This window comes from Vipera berus (assembly GCF_964194415.1).
Source record: "Vipera berus genome assembly, chromosome: Z".
Taxonomy (NCBI): Eukaryota; Metazoa; Chordata; class Lepidosauria; order Squamata; family Viperidae; genus Vipera; species Vipera berus.
Genome location: NC_138205.1, coordinates 126,489,935 through 126,514,891, shown reverse-complemented (window position 1 = coordinate 126,514,891; position 24,957 = coordinate 126,489,935). Strand labels below are relative to the sequence as shown.

General features: G+C 43.4%; 1 protein-coding gene across 1 annotated transcript in view; it reads left to right on the top strand.

The window, feature by feature from the left end:
• Positions 1–4,147: 4,147 nt before the first annotated feature.
• The window catches only part of LOC308679050 (sodium channel protein type 5 subunit alpha-like), a gene marked incomplete at its 3' end in the record, with an annotated part of 63,439 nt that continues 42,629 nt past the window's right edge, over positions 4,148–24,957 (top strand). Inside the window, exons 1-7 of the mRNA XM_081346285.1 lie at positions 4,148–4,266; positions 4,560–4,670; positions 7,913–8,041; positions 11,864–11,955; positions 13,044–13,253; positions 14,112–14,175; positions 15,911–16,052. Of these exons, the coding sequence (XP_081202411.1) occupies positions 4,154–4,266; positions 4,560–4,670; positions 7,913–8,041; positions 11,864–11,955; positions 13,044–13,253; positions 14,112–14,175; positions 15,911–16,052 (861 nt within the window). The 5' untranslated portion in view covers positions 4,148–4,153. The remainder of the gene's footprint in view (positions 4,267–4,559; positions 4,671–7,912; positions 8,042–11,863; positions 11,956–13,043; positions 13,254–14,111; positions 14,176–15,910; positions 16,053–24,957) is intronic.

Below are 24,957 nucleotides of genomic sequence, written 5' to 3'. Positions count from 1 at the left end.
AAAATGTTCCACCTCTTTCTATGGGGGGTGAGTTTTTACCCCCCGTGGATAGGGCTCGCAACTTGGGAGTCCTCCTAGATTCACGGCTTACCCTGGAAGACCATATAGTAGCTGTGACTAGGGGGGCTTTCGCCCAGGTTCGCCTGGTGCACCAGTTGCGGCCCTATCTGGACCGGGATGCCCTGTGTACAGTCACTCATGCGCTCGTGACCTCCCACCTGGACTACTGCAATGCTCTTTACATGGGGCTCCCCTTGAAGACCACTCGGAGGCTCCAACTGGTACAGAATGCGGCCGCGAGAGTTGTCTTGGGAGTTTCCCGGTACTCCCATGTTACACCTTTGCTCCGCGAGCTGCATTGGTTACCAGTTGTCTTCCGGGTGAGATTCAAGGTTTTGGTTATGGTCTTTAAGTCCTTACATGGCATGGGTCCGGAGTACCTCGGGGACCACCTGCTGCTGGCGTCAACTTCCCTCCGCCCTGTGCGTTCCCACAGAGAGGGCCTCCTCAGGGTGCCTCCGGTCAGAGAATGCCGGCTGGTGGCCCCCAGGGGGAGGGCCTTCTCTGTGGGCACTCCGGCTTTATGGAACCAACTGCCTGTTGAGCTCCAGACAGCACCGGACCTTCGCTCCTTCCGGCGCGGTCTGAAGACCCATTTATTTGAACAAGCTGGCCTGGCCTGATGGGGGAATGTTAGGGTTTTTAATGGGTTTTTATACTGTTACTGTTTTATCTGAGCAATTATTTAATTCACTTTTAATTTTTGTATTTTCTATTTATATATGCCCTGTTCACCGCCCTGAGTCCTTCGGGAGAAGGGCGGTATATAAATTTAATAAATGAAATGAAATGAACTGTTTCGCTTAGCAACAGAAATTTTGGGCACAGTTGTGCTCGTAAGTCTGAGGACAATCTGTATTTCAAAAATTGGTATCTTTACTCCAGGACTTCCCATCCCAGTCAATCAGAAATTAGAAACTATTCATTTAGCAACCATTCAAAGTTACAACTGCACTTTAAAAAGTGACATGACCAGTTCTCAAACTTATGTCTGTTACGGCATCTCCAGAGTCCTGTGATCAGACTTCAGAGCTTGGCAAGTTGGGTTGTGTTTATGAGGGTGGCAGCATCTGTGTGTCCTTGGAATTTTCACTTGCAACCTACCAGGAAACGTCCAGCAAGCAAAGTCAATGGAGCAAGCCAGATTCATTTAAGTACCACGTGATTCGCTTAATAATTGTAGATTTTCACTTAACAACCATGGAAAATAGGTCATAAAATCTTTATCTTTATTATCTTTATTAGACTTATATATATGGGGCATGACTCACTTTATGAGGGAAAGTTTGGCTCAATTGTCATTTTAAATCAAAGGCAATCTGTACTATAGTCCAGGGGTCCCCAACCCCCAGTCCGTGGACCAGCACCGAGCTGCAGCATGCCAACATCTGATCTGCGCAAACAAGCAAAGCCCCATCAGCAGGATGCAGGCAGTATACGAAACCACAACCCCTCTGGTCCGCGGAAAAACCTTTCTCCATAGAACTGGTCCCTGGTGCCCAAAAGGTTGCGGGCCTCTGCTGTAGTCCTGTTTCAGTATATATTTATGATATTGATTGGTTTCCTTGTGTGCTTTTTCACTTTGCTTTCTCATTACGCCCGTCACAGGGCATGTGGCCTCTGAGTGGCTAATCTACCCATCTTTTTATGTTATCATTCCATAACAAGAACGATGCAAAAATGGCTACTGGAGGATTGTTGGGTGCAGAAAACTTCCGCCGATTCACTCCTGAGTCTTTGGCCACCATCAAGAAATGTATCATGGCCAAGAGAGACTTGCCACCGTCAGAGAAGCTGAGGCCTCAGCTTGATCTTCAGGCTTGCCAGAAAGTCCCTGCCCTTTATGGAAACCCTCCTGTGGAACTTATTGGAGAACCCTTGGAAGATCTTGACCCCTATTATCATGATCACAAGGTACAGTGGCTTTATTGTGAATCAACGGGAGCATTAGTGTCATAAGAAAAACACATGTATGTTGCGATGATGCTCTTAGAGAAAAATAAGACTAGCTTGTCAATGCCTGCTTGAAATTCTTACCTAGCCTGCATCTATGCAAACTTTATTGATCTCAGAAAGTTAATCAGGGTCAATTCTCAATAGGCCTTGGAAGGGAGACCACTAGGAAGGCTCAGATGTGACTGGGACATCAGGAACATTGCTACCCAGAAAATAGCAAACCATTTCTATGAGGAGTTCTTGGTGTTCCCTCAGCTTGGCTGTTTTCTTGCAGATGTTCCATTACTCAAACTAGGTAACACCATCAGTACTGGAAGGGAGTGGAGTTTGCAGAAAGAAGGAGGAGGAGGGGGAGGAGGAGGAGGAGGAGGGACTAAGGAGTTTTTGGTGCTCTCTGAGCTTGGTCGTTTTCTTGCAGATGTTCCATTATGCAAACATGGTAACATCACGGGTGCTTTGGAAAATGAAGCATCTGCAAGCAAACAATCAAGTTCAGAGAGCACCAAAAATTCCACAGTCCTCCTCCTCCTCCTCCTCCTCCTCCTCCTCCTCCTCCTCCTCCTCCTCCTCCTTTCTGCAAGGGGGAAGGATCCGCATTCTGCATCAAGTAAACTTTGAAGAAAGTTAAACAGTCTGCCGGCAAAAATCCTTCCCCCTATGTGAGACCAGGGTTTTTTTTTCTTCCCCATGCTGGATTTTCGCTGCCATACTGTTTAACTTTAAAATTTGCCCATTCTGCATCAAGTAAACTTTAAAGAAAGTTAAACAGTATCACAGTGAAAATCCAACAGGGGAAAAAAACCCTGGTTTTTTGAGACACCAGACTAGCGTGCATTCACATGCCTCCAATCCCCTTGCTTGCTGCAAAGCCAGGTTGGAGTCCTTGGGCCGCTCCTTCCAGGGCATCTCAGAGCCGGTCCAGAAGCGAAGGGAATGGTTCCTACCCCAACCGATTACTGCGGGGCTTCATTTTCAAAGACCCTCTGCACAGGCTCCGGGTAAAACTCCGGGACTGAAAAAGCAGCAATGGGAGTGAAGGACTGTTCAAAGAAAGTGGGAGAAGTCACCACCGAACAGGCGAGGCGCAATGGGTATTGGGGCATGGTAGTCCTGGCTGCGGGGGCCCTTTGGCACAGTAAGCAGTTGTGGGGTGCATGGGGCAGCTCCCCCTCCCCCACCTGCCTATTGGCAGCAACCCCCACGCCTCCCTCCCTGCCTCCCCCTCTGGAGAGGACCGGTTGTTAAATTATTTGAATCCCACCGCTGGCTGGGTCCCTCTGTGGAGTCATCAGAAATTAGGGAGGGGGAGGCGGGCACAAGTTTTAATCCAGTCCTCACAGACAAAGCAAGAGGAACCCAATCTGAGCATTGTTCATCACTTTGTTTCTGCCAGACCTTGGTGGATTGTTGAGGTTTCTGCAAAGTTTGAGAACCCAGTTTAATTTTTTTTTAAGTTCAGTGGCATTGCTTTATAGAGTCAGCATATTGCCCCCTCCCAACAATCTCGGGTCCTCATTTTCCAGACCTCGGAAGGATGGAAGGCTGAGTCAACCTTGACCCAGTTAGGATTGAACTGCTGGCATTTGGCAGAGTTAGTCTGCAATTCTGCATTCTAACCACTGTGCCCCCACGCCTCTTCTAAAATCAGGAAGTTTGAATGAATATAAAGGTTTATTGCAAGTTTATGCTCTCTACAAGAATCTGAACTATTAAAAGTCAAAGAGAATTGGTGGGTAGATAAGAATGAATGGAATTCAAGATGGGCTGGGCTTAGATCTTTTGTGACTCGAGACTGATGACACTTTTGACCCCTCTCTTGGGCTCAGCCTAGTTGTCTTCCACAGTCACACAATCGCTATTTGCAACTCCCTCGGCTGGCTTCCGACAAGCAAAGTCAATGGGAGAAGCTGGATTCACTTAATGCAGTGATTTGCTTAACAAATTCAGCAAAAGAAGTCACAAAATCAGGCAATACAGACTTAATGATTGCATCGTTTACCAGGAGAAATTCTGGTCTCCACTGTGGTCATAATGAGGGACTGCCTGTAGATGGCGCTGTTTATAAAATGACATACTTGGGGAGCAAGAGGGTTTTAGGAGAGTCTAGTAATTTCTTACTTTTCTTCTGCAGACATTTATGGTCTTGAACAAAGGAAAAACAATCTTTCGATTTACTGCCACAAATGCTTTGTACATCTTGAGTCCTTTCCACCGAATCAGGCGGATGACAATTAAAGTTTTAATTCATTCATATCCTTTACATAATTGCTTTTTTTCCTCCTCTATTTTCATTCTGGCATTTTTTTATGAGAAAGTACCTACGTTCTCTAGGAGAAATGCAAGAAAATGCTTAGTGTCTAGAGATTAAACAATTTATCCCCCAAATAGTTCAGAGCTATTAATTTGTATCTCTTTTAAATAAATCAGGAATGGGGATCTATCCAAGAGCAACAATTTTATGTGGACAATATTTGTAGGCTATGGATACTGAGGACTAGTGTCATGTTCCCAAAACATCATTTTCCTGAACTCCTATAATTCACATTGTTTACTTGGTTTATCATGCTCACTATTTTAACTAATTGCGTGTTCATGGCTCTTTCGGATTCATCGCAAACAAACAACAAAGAGAACTCTTCAAGCAAATATGTTGAGTAAGTAGCTTTAGCACTATTATTTCACTTTCATTATAATGCATTATTCCATAAAAAAGGGTAAAAAAAGTAAAAGAGTCTCTGCGGATTTTATTCCGCTAGTTGTTGCCAACTCTCGGGAGCGCTGCTCATCTCTGTTTCAAGGCTATTGAGCCAGCACTGTCTGAAGACATTTCTGCAGTCATATAGCCAGTATAACATCATGGAGCGCTGTTACCTTCCCATCAAAGTGGTACCTATTTATCTACTTGCATTTGTAAGCTTTTGAACTGCCAGGTTGGCAGGAGCTGGAGCAATGGGAACCCATTCCATCATGGAACGGGAACTCACCCTATTGTGAGTTGAGTCTTTTTTAAAAAATAATAATTTATTAATTTTCCAATTTGACATTTGGGTATTTAAAAAGCAACATGGTGACTGGGTTAATCAATAGTTTGATAGCAAAATCTTTAGTGCAAATCTCAGGTTACAACATCAGATATTTCTTCTCTTTTCCCCTTAACATTTACTGTCTCGTATTCAAGCTAGTACAGTTCTAGTTATATCAGCTCAATAAAAACATCATTATTACATTTATCAATAGATATTAGCTTATATATGTCTTAATTACATTCAATCTTCATAAACAGTCCATATCCTGTTATTAACTTTTACTCCATTTTTAGTTTCTCATCAGTATTCCAATTTAACCTTTGATATTTATAATTTTCAGGCTTTGAGTAACCAGGATTTCCCTTGCCTCAATTCGTAACAAAATATAATACGCAGGGCTTGAACCAGGGCTATCAGCTTTCCATCTCACAAGCATCTTAATCATTGGGCCATCACACCTCCCACTATTCCATAAAGATAGATAAAATATATGTATTCACCTCTAAATGTTCTATAAACTTTAAGAATGTTCAAAGAGTAACAACAGACAGAGAGGCGTCTTGTCTTAGTTTGTTTTAAATTAGTGTGCCTTTATCCAGAAATTGTGTACGTGTGTATGCATATGTGTGTGTGAGAGAGGACTGGCACTCAATATTTTGCCTAAGTATTTATTTGCATATAAAACCACACCTTCTATAGGCACACCAAGCAATATTTGCAGACCAACACCTGCATTTTTTGGAAGCTGTGATATGATTTCAAAATAATAAAGCAAACACATTAGAGGCGGTTCTTGATTTACGAACAGTCATTTAGTGACCTTTCAAAGTTACAGCGGTTCCCCCACCCAAAAGGTACTTATGACCTAATTCCAAAGTTTTGACAGCCATCCCATCCTCCGTCCTCAAGTGACCAGTTTCTGGGCACTGGGCAACCAGCCTGCAAATTACAACATTTTTCTGAAAACCAGCATTTACTAATTGTAGTTGTTAGCTGCGAAGTCGTGTCTGACTCATCGCAACCCTATGGACAAAGTTCCTCCAGGCCTTCCTGTCTTCTACCATCTTCTGGAGTCCATTTAGGTTCACCCCTACTGCTTCAGTGACTCCATCCAGCCACCTCATTCTCTGTCGTCCCCTTCTTCTCTTGCCCTCAACCTTTCCCAGCATTGGGCTCTTCTCCAGTGAGTCCTTCCTTCTCATTAGGTGGCCAAAGTATTTGAGTTTTAGCTTCAGGATCTGGCCTTCTAAAAAGCAGTCAGGGTTGATCTCCTCTAGGACCGACCGGTTTGATCACCTTGCAGTCCAAGGGACTAGCAGGAGTCTTCTCCAGCACCATAGTTCAAAGACCTCAATTCTTTGGCGCTCAGCCTTTCTTATGGTCCAACTTTCACTGCCATACATTGCAACTGGGAAGACCATAGCCTTGACTATACGCACATTTGTTGACAGGGTGATGTCTCTGCTTTTTAGAGACTATTTACTAATAGTTTCTGACAAAGCTCACCTCACAGTGAACAATCTCTTCACTTAACACCTATGGCATTTGCTTAACAACTGCCACAAAAAACAAAAAAAAAGATCTTGAAGTGGGTCGGTAAGGTGACCACCTAACTGACATGTGTCAGGAATTATGACATAAGGGGCAGGCTCCGTTATGGTTTTAAGTTGGGGGAGTACCTGTAAATAAACATTTATTATGAAAAATATGCACGCCAGGGAAAATTGTGCATGTGTGTGCTGGGCAAGCATGCTAGAAAATGCACAGATGCTCTTGCAGAACTCTTTTTTGCTGAATTTATTAGCTGATGAAGAAATGGAGAAGAGATAAATTTGCAGTTAGAAAAACAACCACTGTAACAGTGAATGCAATGGAGGTTCCCATTTTATCGGGAAAAAATTGCCTCATCTTATATCAGAATTGTATCCTTTTGCTGAACCAACCCAAAGTTTTCTACTACTTCCTGGAGAGAGGTATATTGCAAGACAACAAAAGTACAAGCAATCCTTGACTTACAACCAGAATAACGGACATTAAGTTGTTGCTGTCATTAAGCAAGGCATCCATGCAATCCCTGCTGTCTCTATTGCGGTCAATATGCAGAGCATGGGGTGCCTGAGGGGCTGGGTAAGGCTGGATTGCTGAATGAATATTGAGATCTACTTGTAGGCATAAACGTGAGGTTCCCAGGAGAATTCCACCAAGCTCTCTAGGTGAGATCTGGCATTCTCACAAAATTTTCTTATGGGCAGGAGCACCCAAGATCTGCTGATCCTGCTCTGTGTTGTGGAAAAACCCAATGGAAAAAGAAAAGAGACAGCAACACAAAACAATTACTTTAAGATTCAGAGGTTTATTTTGCTAATGATTTGGAACATAGCAAGCATAATAACACAACATCACTTACATTAATAACCCATTGCAATGAGGACCATATGGCATAGCAGATTCCAAAAGGACAGCTATAGGCCAATGGCAAATCAATGAGGTCCAGTCCCAACCTTTTATACCCTTTCTCGTTCTAAGACTGTAGTCAGATGGTCCGCTGACTTTTGCAGGCTTTTTACCGACCTCCTGCTGAACATAACTTTCCACCTATGCCCGTGTACATTAGAACCCGTATCCATCGGAGACTTTCAGTTCCCTGTTTCTTACTGTTCCAGTCCTTATGTTCTAAATATATTTGAAACAACAAGCTTAGCAAAATCATATTAAATAAAATACAAAGTTAAGCATAGCACAGACTTTGGTTCAATACTTTGTCCATGAGGCCTGATTCGGTTTACCTGGGCCTCAACTTTGCATAAAAAGAACAATAGCCAATATTTCTGTTTTCCGCACCTGTGTTGACCTGTTTTTCCTCTACTCAGGTATACTTTCACTGGCATTTATACTTTTGAATGTCTAATCAAGATTCTGGCCAGAGGCTTCTGCCTGAATGAGTTCACTTTCCTCCGGGACCCATGGAACTGGCTGGATTTCAGTGTGATTCTAATGGCGTAAGCGGCATTCTTCTCCTTTGATTAGCCTACAGTTAATTGAACTGGGCTCCTTAATTTTTCCCCCTCAGGATGTGTTAGGAGATTCTCAGTCATCCAGGTCACAGTGATTTCAAAGATCCTTTTCAAAAGGCAACTGGACTCTTTATCCTTGAGGAAGAAGAAGAAAACATTTTGCTTCTCATCCAGGAAGCTTCATCCATTCTGACGGAATGGTGGGGCGGGGGATGAAAGGATAGGTTCTGACAGGATGAAGCGGAAGGTGGGGGGAATGAAAGGATCATATTTATTTGCAGTCATCTCGTCATTAGCACTCTCTCTGAGAGCCATTGAGGCCCTTTGGGGTTTTATCTTTTTCTTCAAGAGTAGACAGTATTTATTGTTTGTTCGTTCGTTTGTTTGTTTAATGGGAGTTCTTTATCTCTCCAGTCTTATTGGTATAAATGGTAAAATAAAATAGAGAACAAAATACAGGGGTACCTTGGCACTCAGCTGCTTTGAAACTCATCGAATTTGGTACTCAATGCATTTTGACATGAGAATTTTGTCCCAGTGCTCATTGTTTGTTTGGTACGCAACACACAAGCTAGACCAGTGATGGCGAACCTTTTAGAGACCAAATGCCCAAACTGCAACCCAAAACCCACTTATTGGGTCTGGGTGGGCGTGGCCTATTGGGTGGGCATGGCCCATTGGGTAGGCGTGGCTGCGGTGGTAACGGCAGACTGGGTGGGACTAAACAGCTCAATCAATTCCAACTTTGCGAGATCTTTTTTTTTTCTTGTGAGAAGTTGAAATTGATTGATTGATTGAACCTTTCTCTTTTTTTTTGCACATGGCGGCGGAGGCCTAAAGTGAAAAGGTTTTATAAAACCCAGCTAAAGGCCTAGGACTGGGATGATGGCACACGTGCCCACAGAGAGGGCTCTGTGTGCCACCTGTGGCATGAGTGACATAGGTTCACCACCACGGAGCTAAAACCTATTGGTGTCAACTGCCTTGTGACTCACAACATTATTCCTTATGGAAAAAATTTGTTCAGTGCTTATCATTTTGGATACTTACTGTGTCTCCCGGAAACAATTAATAATGAGTACCAAGGTGCCACTGTAATAACAACATTACTGAAAAATATTATAACGACAACAATAACAATATGGTTGGTCAAACAGTCTGCCAGCATTTAATAGGAAAACTCTTAATACAGGTAGACCTCGACTTATGGCAATTTATTTAGTGAACGTTCGAAGTTACAAAAGGATTGAAAAAAGTGACTGATAACCATTTTTCATACTTATGACCATTGTAGCATCCCCATGGTCATGTGATCAAAATTCCGATGCTTGGGAACTGACTCATATTTATGACGGTTGCTGTGTCCTAGGGTTACGTGATCCCCTTTTGCGATCTTCTGGCAAGCAAAGTCAATGGGGGAAGCCAAATTCACTTAACAACCTGGTTACTAACTTAACAAGTTAGTTACTCACTTAACAACTGTGGCAAGAAAAATCATAAAATGGTGCAAAACTCGCAAATCTTTCACTTAACAACAAAATGTTGGGTTCAATTGTGGTCATATGTCAAGGGCTGCCTGTACTGTATCTAGTACTTGTAATACTGTAATAAAGAATTATTGAGCTAAATGTATCGGGGTGTCTCCAAAATGCTGGCTGATCAGAGGGGAAATTGCTTGATGTAGTTTTCAATAATACGGTACCATTAAATGCTTTGCATGAATGTTAGCAGGGGATGATAGGGCTTGTGGTCCTAGGCATGGTTGTCAAGAAGCAGATTCGAAGAGGCTGAGCCAAAAAATTAATTTGTGTTCTGAACCTTCATCAAGCAAATACATCTTCTTGGCTGAAGAAAACGGAGAAGAATGACTTGCGTCATCAACCTTTCTACTGATATTGCAAATAATATTGTAAAAATGAAGGTGGGACTAAAGCAAACAATTTAATAGATAAACAGAAAAATAAAAGAGGTAAACTCTTCCTGCTTGTATACGTTTTGCACAATTAGGTAGAACTTTTCATAACACATGGGTGGATTTATCACTCAGGAAAGGGAATTAAGAAATACAAGCAGTCCTTGACTTACAATCACAATTGGGACCAGAATTTTAACTGCTAAGTAACACAGTTGTTAAGTGAATTGCCCCCAATTTTATGATCTTTTGGGGGGGGGCACAGTTCTTAAGCAAATTATTGCAGTTCTTAAGTGAATCAGTCATTAACCAAATGCAGCTTCCCTCATTGAATTTCATGCAGGGAACACCCTTGGTTACAAGTAGTGATCACATGACCCTGGGACTCTGCAACCGTCATAAATGCAAGTCATTTGCCAAGTGCCTGAAGTTTGATCATATAATCAGGAGGATTCTGCAACGATTGTGTGAAAAACGGTCATAAGTCACCTTTTTTCCGGGAGAAGGGCGGTATATAAATAAAATTATTATTATTATTATTATTATTATTTTTTAATGCCGTTGAAATTTCAAACAGTCACTAAATAAATACAGGTAGTCCTCAACTTACGACCACAGGTGAACCCAAAATTTATGTTGCTAAATGAGACAGCTGTTAAGTGGGTTTTGTCCCATTTTACAACCTTTCTTGCCACAGTTGTTAAATGAATCATTGCAGCTCTTAAGTTAGTAACACGGTTGTTAAGTGAATCTGGCTTCCCCATTGACCTTGCTTGTCAGGTCGCAAAAGGGGATCACATGACCTGGGACACTGCAACCATCATAAACATCAACTGGTTGCCAAGCATCTGAATTTTGACCACGACCGGGCAATTCTGCAAGAGTAGTATGAAAAATGGTCATAAGTCACTTTTTTCAGCAGTTGTCACTTTGGTCATTAAATGAACTGTTGTAAGTTGAGGATTATCTGTAGTTGTAAGTTGAGGACTATACTATAGTCTCTTCGTAATCCAAGATGACCAATCAGTAAATGTGGTTCCATTTGTTCTCTGCGTCTGGCTGGGGAAATTCTGGTAGTTGAAGTCCACCCAAGATTGAGAAATACGGATGTATATGCCACTAAAATCTGACAATGGAATTGTCATCCTTTCTGGCAATTTTCCAAGTTTTTAAGAGCGTGGCAGCCTGGCTATTAGCCCCTTCCCCCCCGCCCCCACCAATATGGAAATGTTCCCAAGCCTGCATTTTCATGTCAAGGAAGAAAAACGGATCAATATTTTGAATTTCTGACAAAAAGCGTCACATTTTAAGTCCATAAACCCTCCTGAAAGGAAACTAAAGAGGCAATTATGAGTCTCTGTGAGCAATTAATCCCCAGATGTCAAAATTTCCACTTGTCTCTAGTTTTTGCATTTGTTTTCATTTCTTAGTTTTGCATTTGTTTTTTGCATTTGTTTATTTTGCAAAAATACCAGTTCCATTATTATTATTAAATTTGCTGCCTAGAGTGTCCCCATGATAAGATAGGCAGCAAATAAATTTAATAATAATTGCAATAGGCAGCTTTACTTGGAACAGTTTACATCATACGACGATACCTGATTTAGTATTATTAAATGGCAGCCTCTGCCTATCCCAGGTCCTTGGGAAGGACTCAACAGGTTGACAAAAATGCCAAATCCAGGCTGTAAATCTGGCTGACTGGGTGACAGACTTAATAATAATAATTTTGTTGCTGGCCTGCACAGAGGTTGGATTTGCCCAATTCCTGAAAAATGTTTTTCCCCACTGACTAGTGATGTTTAATGGGAGTTTAAACAAAGCTAGAGTCAACCGCCACACCCAGTTCTAGAGATGGCGTTAACACTGACATTCGCCCTGTGTTGACATTACAGATACATAGGAGACTTTATTGACCTGGGAAACGTCTCTGTTCTTCGGATGTTCCGAGTGTTGAGAGCTTTGAAAACAATTTCTATTATCCCAGGTATGAAACTTTTGGAATAATTTCTCATGGTTATAAGAATAACAGAATTGTTGGAGGTCATCTGGTGGTTGGACTAGATGACCTCCAAGGTCCCTTCCAACTTCTTCTTCTTCTTCTTCTTCTTCTTCTTCTTCTTCTTCTTCTTCTTCTTCTTCTTCTTCTTCTTCTTCTTCTTCTTCTTCTTCTTCTTCTTCTTCTTCTTATTATTATTATTATTATTATTATTATTATTATTATTATTATTATTATTATTATTATTATTATTATTATTATTATTATTATTATTATTATTAACCCTCTGCTCAAGCAGGAGACCCTAGACCAGGGGTAGGCAACTTTGGCTCTTTTATGACTTGTGGACTTCAACTCCCAGAATTCCTGAGCCAGCCAACTCAGTTCTGGGAGTTGAAGTCCACAAGTCATAAAAGAGCCAAGGTTGCCTATCCTTGCCCTAAACCATTTCAGACAAATGGTTCTCCAGTCTCTTCTTAAACATCTCCTTTGGAGCATTCACAACTTCTGGAGGCAGGTTGTTCCACTGGTTACCGTAATTGTTCTAACTGTCTGGAAGTTTCTCCTTAGATCTAGGTTGCTTCTCTCCTTGATTAGTTTCCATCAGTTGCTTCTTGTCCCGCCTTCAGGTACTTTGGAGAATAAGCTGACACCCACTTTCTTTCTTCTAAGGCACACCCTTAGACATTGGAAGACTGCTATCATGTGACCTCTAGACCTTACTTTCACTAGACTAGTGTTACCCAATTCCTGCAACTGTTCTTCATATGTTTTTGCCTCCAGACCTTACTTTCACTAGACTAGTGTTACCCAATTCCTGCAACTGTTCTTCATATGTTTTTGCCTCCAGCCCCATAATCATCTTTGTTGCTCTTCTCTGCACTCTTTCTAGAGTCTCAACATCTTTTTTTATATTGAGATTAAATGAGCCCACGTTTGATGGGTCCCTGTTGCCCTCTGAGCTTGGTTGTTTTCTTGAAGACATTCCATTACCCAAACTAGGCAACATCACTAGCCCTGATGTTCTCCAGCTGTTATGACTTTGGCTTTTCTTTCATTCTTGTGCCTCTACGCAGGTCTGAAGGTCATTGTGGGAGCTTTGATCCAGTCGGTGAAGAAACTCACAGATGTGATGATCTTGACCGTTTTCTGCTTGAGCGTCTTTGCCCTCATTGGCCTCCAACTCTTCAAGGGACATCTGAAACATAAATGTGTCAGGAATTATACGGAATTTATCAATCAGAGCATAAGTAATATTTCCTATGAGATTTTCACCAACACTGAAGGTGAGACTTGACTTCTGCCATGATGATTAATCATTATATATTTGGGCCTCCTGTTTGGGCTATGTATGGAAAGTCGAAAAAATGTCCCAGAATAAAGCATTAAGAATTCAATTCCATATTTGGGACTTAGAAAACTTCAGGATGTAGGGAGATTGGCTGGAGTCTGTCATGAGCTTTTTATTTAAAACAATGTACTTGTTCTAAAGGGACGTGGTGGCTCAGTGGGTTAGGATGCTGAGCTTGTCGATCAGAAGATCGGCAGTTTGGTGGGTTGAATCCCGAGTGCCGCGTAGCAGAGTGAGCGCCTGTTACTCGTCCCAGCTTCTGCCAACCTAGCAGTTCGAAAGCACGTAAAAATGCAAGTAGAAAAATAGGGACCACTACGGTGGGAAGGTAACAGCGTTCCGTGCGCCTTTGGCGTCTACTCATGCCAGCCACATGATCACGGAGACGTCCTTGGACAAGCGCTGGCTTTTCAGCTATGAAATGGAGATGAGCACCGGCCCCTAGAGTCGAAAACGACTAGCACGCATGTGCGGGGGAACCTTTACTTTTACTTGTTCTAAAGAAGAAAAGGATTGCATTCAGGGTATGCTGCAGAAAGCTACTTTCCTGCATCAATGTACACTAGGAATTTTGGATTTAAAAACATAACATATCCAAGACAGAGGGACAAAGATGTATTTTTGGCTGAGGAGAAAGATGCTTCAGAAGAATCGGGAGAGGATGGAAGGGAAGTAAGTTTGGAAAAAACAGGGCTGCTTTGTTTTCAGGACATCCTAATATTTTCACAATCAAAAAGCTTGTGCCCGAGAAGCTCTTCCATTATTTATAGAGCTGGTCTTTCTGATTTTGCAGAAAATTACCAACTGAAAAATGGCACTGAAGACTTTTTGCTATGTCGCAATGGCTCAGATGGAGGGTAAGTGGATCTAGCTATTATTTGTTTGAAAATTTCCTCCTTGATTTGGAAGCTAAGAATTGCTGACAGTCTGCATTTCAACCGGATAAGAATCTTGAAAAAACTGCTTCAGCTGAGACCACAGGTAGTCCTCCACTTACGACCTCAATTGAGCGCAAAATTTCTATCGCTATGCAAGACAGCTGTGAGTTATGTCCCATTTTATGACCTTTCTTGCCACAGTTGTTAAGTGAATCACTCGGTTGTTAAGTTAGTCACACAGTTGTTAAGGGCTTCAAATGGCTTCCCCATTTGACTTTGTTTGTTGGAAGGTCGCAAAAGTGGATCACGTGACCCCGGGACGCTGCAACCGTCGTAGGTACATGCCAGTTGCCAAGTGTTTGAATTTTGATCATGTGATCAGGGCGTGCTACAACGGTTATAGGTGTGAAAAATGGTCATAAGTCACTTTTTTAAGTGCTGTTGTAACTTCGATTGGTCACTATATAAATGGTTGTAAATTGAGGACTAGCTATATTCATTAAATTTGGATTCTGCAACTGAACCATTACGAGAGAGCAGCTAACTATAAAAAAATAAAATCCCAATAGAGGACAAATAAAACTGCTGGTTATAGTAGTCAAGAGCACCAGGAAAAAAGCATTAAAAGCCTGCATGATATAAATTTTAACTGCCCAAACAGCCTACAAACCCACCTTTAGTTTGGTGCTTAAAACCATCCTACGTAGGAGTCTCTAATTCAAAGAGTTGTAAGAGAAACATGAGGACTAGCATCCTCCCCCGTAAGGCCACAAAGCCAAAACACTTATTTACTTGAATACAAAAGTCAAATCTAGAGAATCAAAAGTAGAGCAGATGAAGAGTTTCACAGTATCCTACAAGCAGTAAGTGCATAAAGAAGAACATAAAAAACATTTATTGCAAAATACAGTCCTTTCATTTAGGAAACTCAGCTACTGATAGCAGAGATTTTTTTTCTTAGCTGGTGTGAAGTCACATTTAGGCCAGGCTCTAACTGTGATGTGGGGGGGGGGGCATTTTCCAGAATTATCTTGGATCCCTCTAGGTCAGGGGTGTCAAACTTAATTTCATTGAGGGCCGCATCAGCATTGCGGTTGCCCTCAGGGGGCCGGGTGGGTGTGGCCTTGGTGGGCGTGGCTAAAGTCCGTATGGCCTGCTGGGTGGGCGTGGCCAGCTCTACATCGTTTGCATCAAGGGTGCCTATGGGGGCCTGGGCAGGAGTGGGAGAGATCTGAGAGTCTCTGGCAGGAGGAGGGTCTCTGGGCCAGGGCCAAGGCAGTGGGGGCCGTTCCCTCACTGTTTCCAGGATGGCTTTGCGGGCTGCATGAAACCACTTCACGGGCCGGATCTGGACCCCGGGCCTTGTGTTTGACATGTCTGCTCTAGGTCCTGAACTAACCACCATATGGGATTCACTGAACAACCACAATTGGGGTTGTCAGAACTGCAAGCAGAGTCATCTCTTAATGACCACATGACTTAGAGCAGGGGGTCTTTAAACTTGGCCCTTTTAGGACTAGTGGACTTCAACTCCCAGAATTCCTCAGCCAGCGTGCCTGGCTGAGGAATTCTGGGAGTTGAAGTCCACAAGTCCTAAAAGGGCCAAGTTTGAAGACCCCTGACTTAGAGATAGAATTGTTGGTCCTAATTCCAGTCGTTAAGAGAGGATTACGTACCTGTACTCTAATTTAAATGAAACCATTGTCTCTTTTAGCTCCTGTCCACCACAATACGTGTGTCTGAAAGTCGGAGAAAATCCTGATTATGGTTTCACCAGCTTTGATACTTTTGGCTGGGCTTTTCTTTCCTTGTTCCGCCTTATGACACAAGACTACTGGGAACGCCTCTACCAACAGGTGTGTATGGAACCTTTATCTTTCTCTCTCTCTCTTTTTTTTTACAAATTTTATTGATTTTCTAATATTACATTTACATATTTGAAAAGCAGCGTGGTGGCTGGGTAGTAGTAATTCAATTACCTACAAATATCATTAGTACAGATTTCAGACTGCTACCATAAACATTCCCTCTCTTTTTCCCTTCCTATGTACTGTCTATTTGTGAATTTAAAGACAAGTTTTATCCTATCAATCACATAAAAAATAACTTTCTTACATATATCCACAGTTTTTGGTTTACACATATTCTAATTGTTTTAACTTACAATCTTTTAGACAATCCATGACCTAATAAATTTTTCAATTTTAATTTCCACTAACATTTAGATTTAACGTTTGATATTTATCATTCTGTTGTGTACTGGGTTCTTTGCTTGAGTGAAGAGACGAGGCAAGTGAGTTCAGTCAGGAACATTCTTTATTGGCTTGCAGGAACCGAACTGGGGAACAGGGCTGCGAATGCAGCTATTTATACCCTGGCCTCTAGGTGGCGGCCAATAGATTTAAAGCAACCTATTGCCGCCCTAGAAGCAGCCAATGGCGGCGCTGGAGACGGGTTGTCTGAGGAGCTGGGAGCCGTTAGCTAGCTCCCTGCTTAAACAACCTTCCAGCAGTTAAACCCACGTAATACACTTAGTAAAACAAAGCACAATACATCACACCTTTCCCCCCTAGAATGTACACACATTATAGCAACAAAAAAATAAGTACAGCAATTATAGAGTTTACAAGAATACAAAATAGTAGTATGCATGAATACAGTATTATTTCACATTTTCACTACTACACAGGGTTTCCTGAGTTAGCAGCAATTTCAGTGACAACACAACATTACAGCACAATTAGGTAAAGGTAAAGATTCCCCCGCACACGCGTGCTAGTCGTTTCTGACTCTAGGGGCCGGTGCTCATCTCCGTTTCAAAGCCGTAGAGCCAGTGCTTGTCCGAGGATGTCTCTGTGGTCATGTGGCCGGCATGACTAGACGCCAAAGGCGCACGGAACGCTGTTACCTTCCCACTGTAGTGGTCCCTATTTTTCTACTTGCATTTTTACGTGCTTTCGAACTGCTAGGTTGGCAGAAGCTGGGATGAGTAACAGTTCCTCACTCTGTTACGCGGCACTCAGGATTCGACCTGCCAAACTGCTGACCTTCTGATTAACAAGCTCAGCGTCCTAACCCACTGAGCCACCGCGTCCCTATACAGCACAATTACTTTAGGAAAAAATCCTGTAAGTACGCAGGAGGCTTGCAAACTCTTGTAGATCGCCTGGGGGATCCCGGCAGCTCCCGGTCTACCAGCTTGCCTGCTGGGCTGGGTAAACCACGGTCCTTGAGTCCAATAGAGTCTGGCTGACTCGAATTTCTCTGGCTAGCCATTCCAGGTTGGCCCACCCCAGAGTCCATTGTTTGTGCAGAATTAGCACAGTGGTTGTATTGTTCAGGTTGACTTTCCCTGTCAGGGGACCCATGTTGCACTCCTGGGCTTTGCCCTTCTACGACCACCTCCCCATTACTCTGACTGCTAGGGTCATCAGAGTATGTGAATTGTTCAGCCTGGCTGCCGGTTTCAGGTCCATGGATTGGACCGGGAATGAAGTCCTCACTTTGTGGCCATTCTGGAAACCGCTTCCTCAGTTGATCAATATGGTGGCGAACGACTTGCCCGCCATCTAGAGCCACTTTGTATGAGAGAGGGCCTGATATTTTAGTGATTTTACCTGGCACCCACAAGTTCCCATGCCCATGCCCATGGTACGCCTGCACCAGATCTAACTTTGTGAAAACTGTTCCCCCTTGCAGTGATGCCAGCATGTGGCTCACTACTGGCACCGGGTACGCATGCTGTTTGAGTGCACGATTAATTGTGCACTTGTAATCAGGGCAAATTCTGACCTCTCCATTGGCTTTTAGTGGTGTGATGATCGGGGTTTCCCATTCAACCCTATCTACGGGCTGTAGTATCCCCTGTTCAAGTAGCTTATCCAATTCAGCGTCTATCTTGTGTTTAAGAGCAAATGGCACTCTATGAGGTTTAATCCTGACCGGCATTACAGTAGGATCTAGTTTAAATGTTATTGGCAGGCTCGTGTAAGTCCCTAGACCTGAGTCAAACACATCTGCATACTGTCGCTAGACTCGCGACTTGCGTCCAGTTGATACCAGTTACCTGGATGCCTAATGCATCAAACCAATCAAGCCCGATCAGGCTCGTTTGCTGATCCCCTACTACAATGTCCAGGTGCCCAGAAAACCCCTTAAATTTGATGGCCAGTGTGGCCTCGCCCTTGACTGCGATTCTGGCATTCTGGAAGTTGGTCAGTATAATGTCGGATGGCCTGAGCTTGGCCCATCTTTTGCTGCGATTGCAGATGAAGTTAAATGTTTCAAATGATATAATGGACACTGCTGAGCTCCATCTTGCAAGGGACCCCTTGCAACTCGACCTGAAATTTCGGCTTAATGGGGCGGTGAGCTCCTGTGCGGCAAATGCTTCTGCGGCTGGAGCAAACCCTATGCTAAACTGCTCCAGGGTCCCGGTATCTCTCCTGATTGGAATGTCCGACTGGTGATTTGATTGCCGGTCCCTCTGGTGACCTCTGCAGATGGACGCAATGTGGCTGGTCTTCCTGCAGGCCCGGCACGTGGCTGTCCGGAACCTACAGTCCAGACGTTGGTGGCAGCCGCCACATCCTGGGCACCTAAGGAAGGGATCTGCCTTGTAAGTCGTCCCTTGTTGCTTGTTGCTGCGACGTTGTTGGTCATCGTGCCTTTGGAGCTTGTCAAGTTCTGTGTTGTCTTTGGGGTCTTCTGCCTGTTCGGCGTCCTCATGGGGGACGGCCTCCTTGTGCTGTGCTGTTTTGGCAGGCCACATGGCTTGTACGGCCCCGAGTCTCTTTAGCGAAGAGCTTTTGTTGCAACTCTTGATTCCAGAGGCCATAGACGAGTTGGTCCCGGAGCCTCTCCTCTACGTCGGAGAACTGGCACAGGCATGTGGCCTGCCTCAATGCCATGATGAATTCGAATGCTATTTCACCCGGCTGTTGAACCCTCTGTTCGAATGCATGGTGCCAAGTGATTACCGACAGCTTGGGCTGGAAATGGTCGCCAAGCCGTTTCTCCAAGTCCATGAACGTTACAGACTCCAATGGTGTCGGTGCGAACAAGTTCTCTGCGATGTCGAATGTGGCTGGGCTGCAAACACACAGGAGTGTAGCGGCCTTCAGGCCATCCTTGGCGACGTGATTGGCACGGAGGTAGTTCTCGATCCTGGATAGATACGAAGACCATCTTTCTGGGTGAGCAATGTCAAATTCTTCCAGCTTTTTGACCTTCGCCATTTCGGTTGGTCTTCAGGGCTTGAATTAGTGTTTTCAACATAGCGAGAGTTTGTTGATCTTCATCTATAAAGAAATTTTGTTCCTGGCCTTCTTCCATATTGATATTTTAAACTAAAGGCTTTACACTTAGACAATACAAGAGAGATATTTTTTTTTCCAGTTAGGGAACACAGAGCCTTTCACAGCTGTTGTTTCAGAGCTCTCAAGGTTATATATCTTATCTATTTCCCTGGGCAGTCAGCCAGGCCCCTTTTAAAGTTTCCCTTTGAGTCCCAAAATTATCTTAATCTTTTCAGTTTTTCTTTTTTTTCATAAGAAGAAACACAGATTTCCAACAGAAGTAAATAATGAAAAATTAGAAATAAAAAATCTTTCAGTCCACATGCTTTAAGAAATAAAGTTCCAGTTGGGATTCAGTTACTTTTTCAATGTTTAAAACACCCCTGGGTATTTAGTCACTGCTCTTTCTGGAGGGAGGGCTAAAGTTCCCCTTCCCTCACCACAGGGGGGAAAGTGCTTAGCAGCTTAAGGAGGTACAGAAAGTAATTAAGGTGTAAAAGAGGTAGATCTCACCCAGTCTCTTCCATGCTGCTTTAAGAGTTGCCTGGTGGAAAATGTGACCGGCTGTTCATGGCCTAGGGACAAGCCATAATGGCCGGTCCTTTCATCCGTCGGTTTGGAGGGATCGCCAGATCTAATGGGAGAGTTGTGGCTCTCCTGCAATCCAGCGAGTGCTCCTCCTTGCTGGTCACCTCTTTGGGGCAACTTTCGGCCCTTTTCAGAGCCCCCCAGCTATGCAAAACTGGACTGGGGAGAGAGAGCAAGTCTCCCAGCCGTTGAGAGTAGCTGTGTGGCAAACCGGAAGTTGCCCTTGGTTTATTGCTTTGCAGCCTGCTAAAGTTGCTTTCATTTAGGCAAAGCCCCAAGGCTGCTTTTGCAAAATGCAAATGGGTTTTTCCCTTGCAAACATTTCTCTTCTCACTCAAAAAGCTTCTTCAGTTCTGACTCAATGGTGGAGAATAGAAGGATTTATATTCTTTGCAGTCCTCTGCTCATTAGCACTATGAGAATCATTGAGGGGTATATCTGTATCTTCAGTGCCAGCTGAAACAGAGCGCAAATGGGTGTGGAGTCGTCTCGGAGCTGCTGAAAGGACTGTTTTCAAGTGTGTGTGTGGGGGGAAATCAAACACGTCCAGTTGCCTTTTGGAAAAACATCTTTGGGACAACCATGATCTGGATGACGGAGAAGTTCTGTAGACATTTACTCATACAAAGCTCTCTGTGCAAAAACTATTCTGTCAGATGATACCTATTGCCAAGTTCCCTGCTTGGCTGCTGGTATTTGTTCTTTATCGCCCTGATTGCAGAGTTTATTTACTGATTTAATAAAATGTTTACATACCATCTCTGCCCCCCAAGCAAGCTAAAGTAACAGAAGGGTGCATGAGTATTTTTAACACAGGGGAGTATTTTTAATTATGGTGACGACCCACAGCCGGAAGTGCTGGTGTGTTCACAGGCTGAAAACTTTTTCCCTGTTCTTATTCTGAGAATGATAAACAGATTAAACTACATGGTGTCAATGGATCCACACTGGGAAATCTCCCATAGATTGGGGGGAATCCCTACAGCTTGAGAAGTGGCTAGACATGCAGGCAATGTGAAATTGTGGAAAATACCCTGAAAATTTTAATGGAGAGAATGTTTAGTGTCTACAACTTGTAGTTTTGCCCAGTTCCTCTTATTTTGGAGTTTTGGAAAGAATGCTGATCAAAAGTTTTACATATAATCTGATGTTCATTGCACAGTTTTTGTACCCCTGATTTTGAACACCTAAAGTTGTAGGATAGCTTGGGTCAGTCCTACTGTTAGACTCTACCTTCAGATTTGGGGTGTTGCAAAGGTGGACTTATCTCTCCACTTAAGGAACAGGACAGTAATGAATAGGGCCAGACATTTTTTGTCTGCTGGTTGGCCTTAATCAGGCAAGAGTACAAGGCTTTAATGAATAGTCCCAAGATCATTTCATTTATATCCCACCTTTATTATTTTTTATAAACAACTCCAGGATGCAAATATATCTCCTTCCTTCTCCTATTTTCCCAATAAAGACAACAACCCTGTGAGATGGGTTGGGTTGAGACAGAGTGATTGGACTAAAGTCACCCAGCCAACTTTTGTGCCTAAGGCAGAATTAGAACTCACCATCTCCTGTTGATTGACCCAAAGTCACCCAGCTGGCTTTCGTGCTTAAGGCCAGAATAGAATTCAGCTACTCCTGGTTATTGGCCCAAAGCACCCAGTTGGCTTTTGTGCCATTCTGATTTCTAGCCTGGTTTGTTTGTTTGTTCGTTCATTCATTCATTCATTCATTCATTCATTCATTCATTCATTCATTCATTCATTATCTCAATGTAGTGAATATAGCATTCCTTCCTCCATTTTTTCTCTCACCATAACAAAAACCCTGTGAAGCTGTTAGGCCCTAAGACAGCCAGGGGGCTTTTGAAGTGGAGGGTGGCCTAAAAGAAGTTGAACAAATGAATTTAATCCAGAGTCCTTGCACATAATTGCCCCACCGGCTCCAAATACTCCTGTTCTGAACCAGCCAACTACCGGCCTTGTAATAAGGCAAACCCCTGTTCAAGCAGTAGAGACTGGAGAGCGTCTGAGGCTGCAAAGCGTCTGCCAAGTTTAATTCACAAGCAAAACAACAGAACAAGAAACCAAAAGCACAGGAACTTGAATCCTCAAGCGGAAGGGTTGCTTTCAGCAACCAGCCCCTCCCCAAACACTCCTTTTATTTAGAGTTCAGGGCGTGGTCTCCCTGTGCCTCCTCCCGAGGAGACCCGCAGCCTTTTTCTGCTTAGTCCTGCTCGACTGCCTCCTGCGTCGGGCGTCCTTGAACAGGGCCAGCTGTGGGTCATCATCCTCCGCACTATCGGGCTCACGCAGCTGAGAAGAGGGCCCCGGCTGGGAGCTCTGCCAAGCCTCCAAGCCATCATCATCCAGTTCGTCTCCCTCCTCCCCCTCATCTGAGTCATCCGATACATCTGTGCCGGCTGCCGGGCCCACAGGCTGGCCCTGAGTCACAACAACTCCAGAACTGTTTGTTAAAGTACCATAGACTACGTATAATGCAAAGCACATTCCATTACTGGGAAAGAATGCTTGCAGATCTAGACATGATCTGATCTAGCTCAAAGATTTATTTATCTTTATTATCCTATATAGCTAAGGAGTGTGCACCCTTGTCTTCCTCCTGTACTGAACCAGTGCTGTTTTTCTAAAAAAAAGGTGCCAGAACTCTCATCTTGTTAATCTTTTATTTATATAATTTTATTTTTATTATTATTATTAATTTGGTTTATATACTGCCCTACTCCCAAAGGACTCAGGGCGGTTTACAAGGCAAAATTTAAAAACAATACAATATAAAATTAAAATTAAAATTAAATTAAGTGTAGCCCCAAAACATTAAAATCACAATTTAAAAACATTAAAACCCCTCAGTCCAGACCAGATAGCTCAAAGAGCCAGGTTTTTAGGTCCCGGCGAAATGAACGAAGGTCAGGGGCAGTCCGGAGTTCCGTTGGCAGTTGATTCCATAGGGCAGGTGCACCCACAGAGAACGCCCTCCCCCTGGGGATCGCCTGTCGGCAATCCTTGACTGGCGGTACCCTTAGGAGGCCCTCCCTGTGGGAGCGCACAGGACGATGGGAAATTGATGCTGGCAGCAGGTGCTCCCTCAGATAATCTGGGCCCATGCCATTTAGGGATTTATAGGTCATCACCAGCACCTTGAATCTCACCCGGAGGGCAACTGGAAGCCAATGCAGCTCGCGGAGAAGAGGTGTTACATGGGAGTATTGGGAGACTCCCATCACAACTCGTGCGGCTGCATTCTGCACCAAATTAATAGGGGTGAAAAATTGTGGGATAGCTCCCCCATGTTTATATACTGCAGGATGGGTATAGAAAAGATGGAATTTTTTTTTGTCTACTTGGAAAATGATGTGTTGCACTTTAATAGAGGAGGAGACAACTTTTGCATATATAGTATGACATATATTGAGTTCCTTTTGGAAGTACTAGCAGTGGGAGATAATAGATGTCTAATACAAGTGCATATGCGGCCTTCAACATATATGTGCTTAACTGATGGAGTCATGTTACTGACAAGATAATGAATTGCAAAGAACTTGTTATTAATACATAAGTTAAACATTTTGTTTCTATTTCTTTACAACTGCTGATAAAAAATGGCCTGGCTATATTCAAATTATACACACAAGAGAACAGGCTTAGGTGAGAGGGAAAGTGTTACAATTTATTTATGAATATGAATGAATATGTCCATAATTGCCCAGTGTATTTTAACAATGATATAGAACAGTGAGGGCGAAACGTTTAGAGACTGAGTGCCCAAACTGCAACCCAAAACCCACTTATGTATCATCGGGTACCAGGTGGGTGTGGCCCATTGGGTGGGTGTGGCCCATTGGGTGGGCGTGTCTGCAGTGGTAACGGCAGACTGGGTGGGACTAAAAGTTCAATCAATCAATTCCAACTTTACCTTGCTAATCTTGCATGCTTCTAAAATTAGATTGCGCCGATGTAATCATGCTCTGGCGCAAACTAACAGCCAGCACCAGCCTGCTACCTACCTAAACGCAGGGATACGGCAACGGACAGGCACAGCCAGTGTCGTAATTCATAGGACCTTTAATGGGCCTCCCCCTCCCCCCAGGCCCTCTTCCTTCACACCTGCTAACCTCTCCGGAAGGAGAACAAAGAAAGACCCTATTGGCTTTCGAAAGCCAATAGAGGGAGTAGCACAGCTTGTGCAAAAGTTGGAAAAATCCATTGAAAAAAAGGTGCCAGAACGCCGTTCTGAACGTTCTATGAGAAAAAAAGCCCTGAGTAGAACTAGTCTGTTTCACCATATTTTTCTCATATTGTGGCTTCCTGAGAGACATATACGTTTTCGTAAGGACAATGAAACATTCTAGATTGCTGTTTTCCTGAGGGTGATCCACAGCTTGGCCCAGTTGACCTAATCAAATAACTTCCTTTGGTCACACCCCTAACTTGTCTATCCATGTGGCTTTCTTAGTGAAACGCAGAGAGAGTGTCCCTTTGCCTTCTCTCATGCAATGTGAAATGATCCCTTGATCATTGTTGGTAACATGAAGAACGGATATAGCTAGTCTGGAGTTAAAAAAGGGACTAGAGGTATCATGATAGCAGTATTCTAGTATTTGGGGGATAGCCACAAAGAAGACGTGTGTGTGTGTGTGTGTGTGTGTGTATCAGCCTCTTCTCCAAAGCGCCAGAAGGCAGGATGAGAAGCAATGGATGGAAACTAATCAAGCAGAGAATCAGCTTGGAATTAAGGAGAAGCTTCCTAAAAGTGAGGACAATTAACTAGTGGAATGGATGCTCCATCACTGGGGCATTTTAAGAAAAGACTGGAGACCCACTTGTTTGAAATGGTAGGGTCTCCTGTTTGGGGAGGGGGC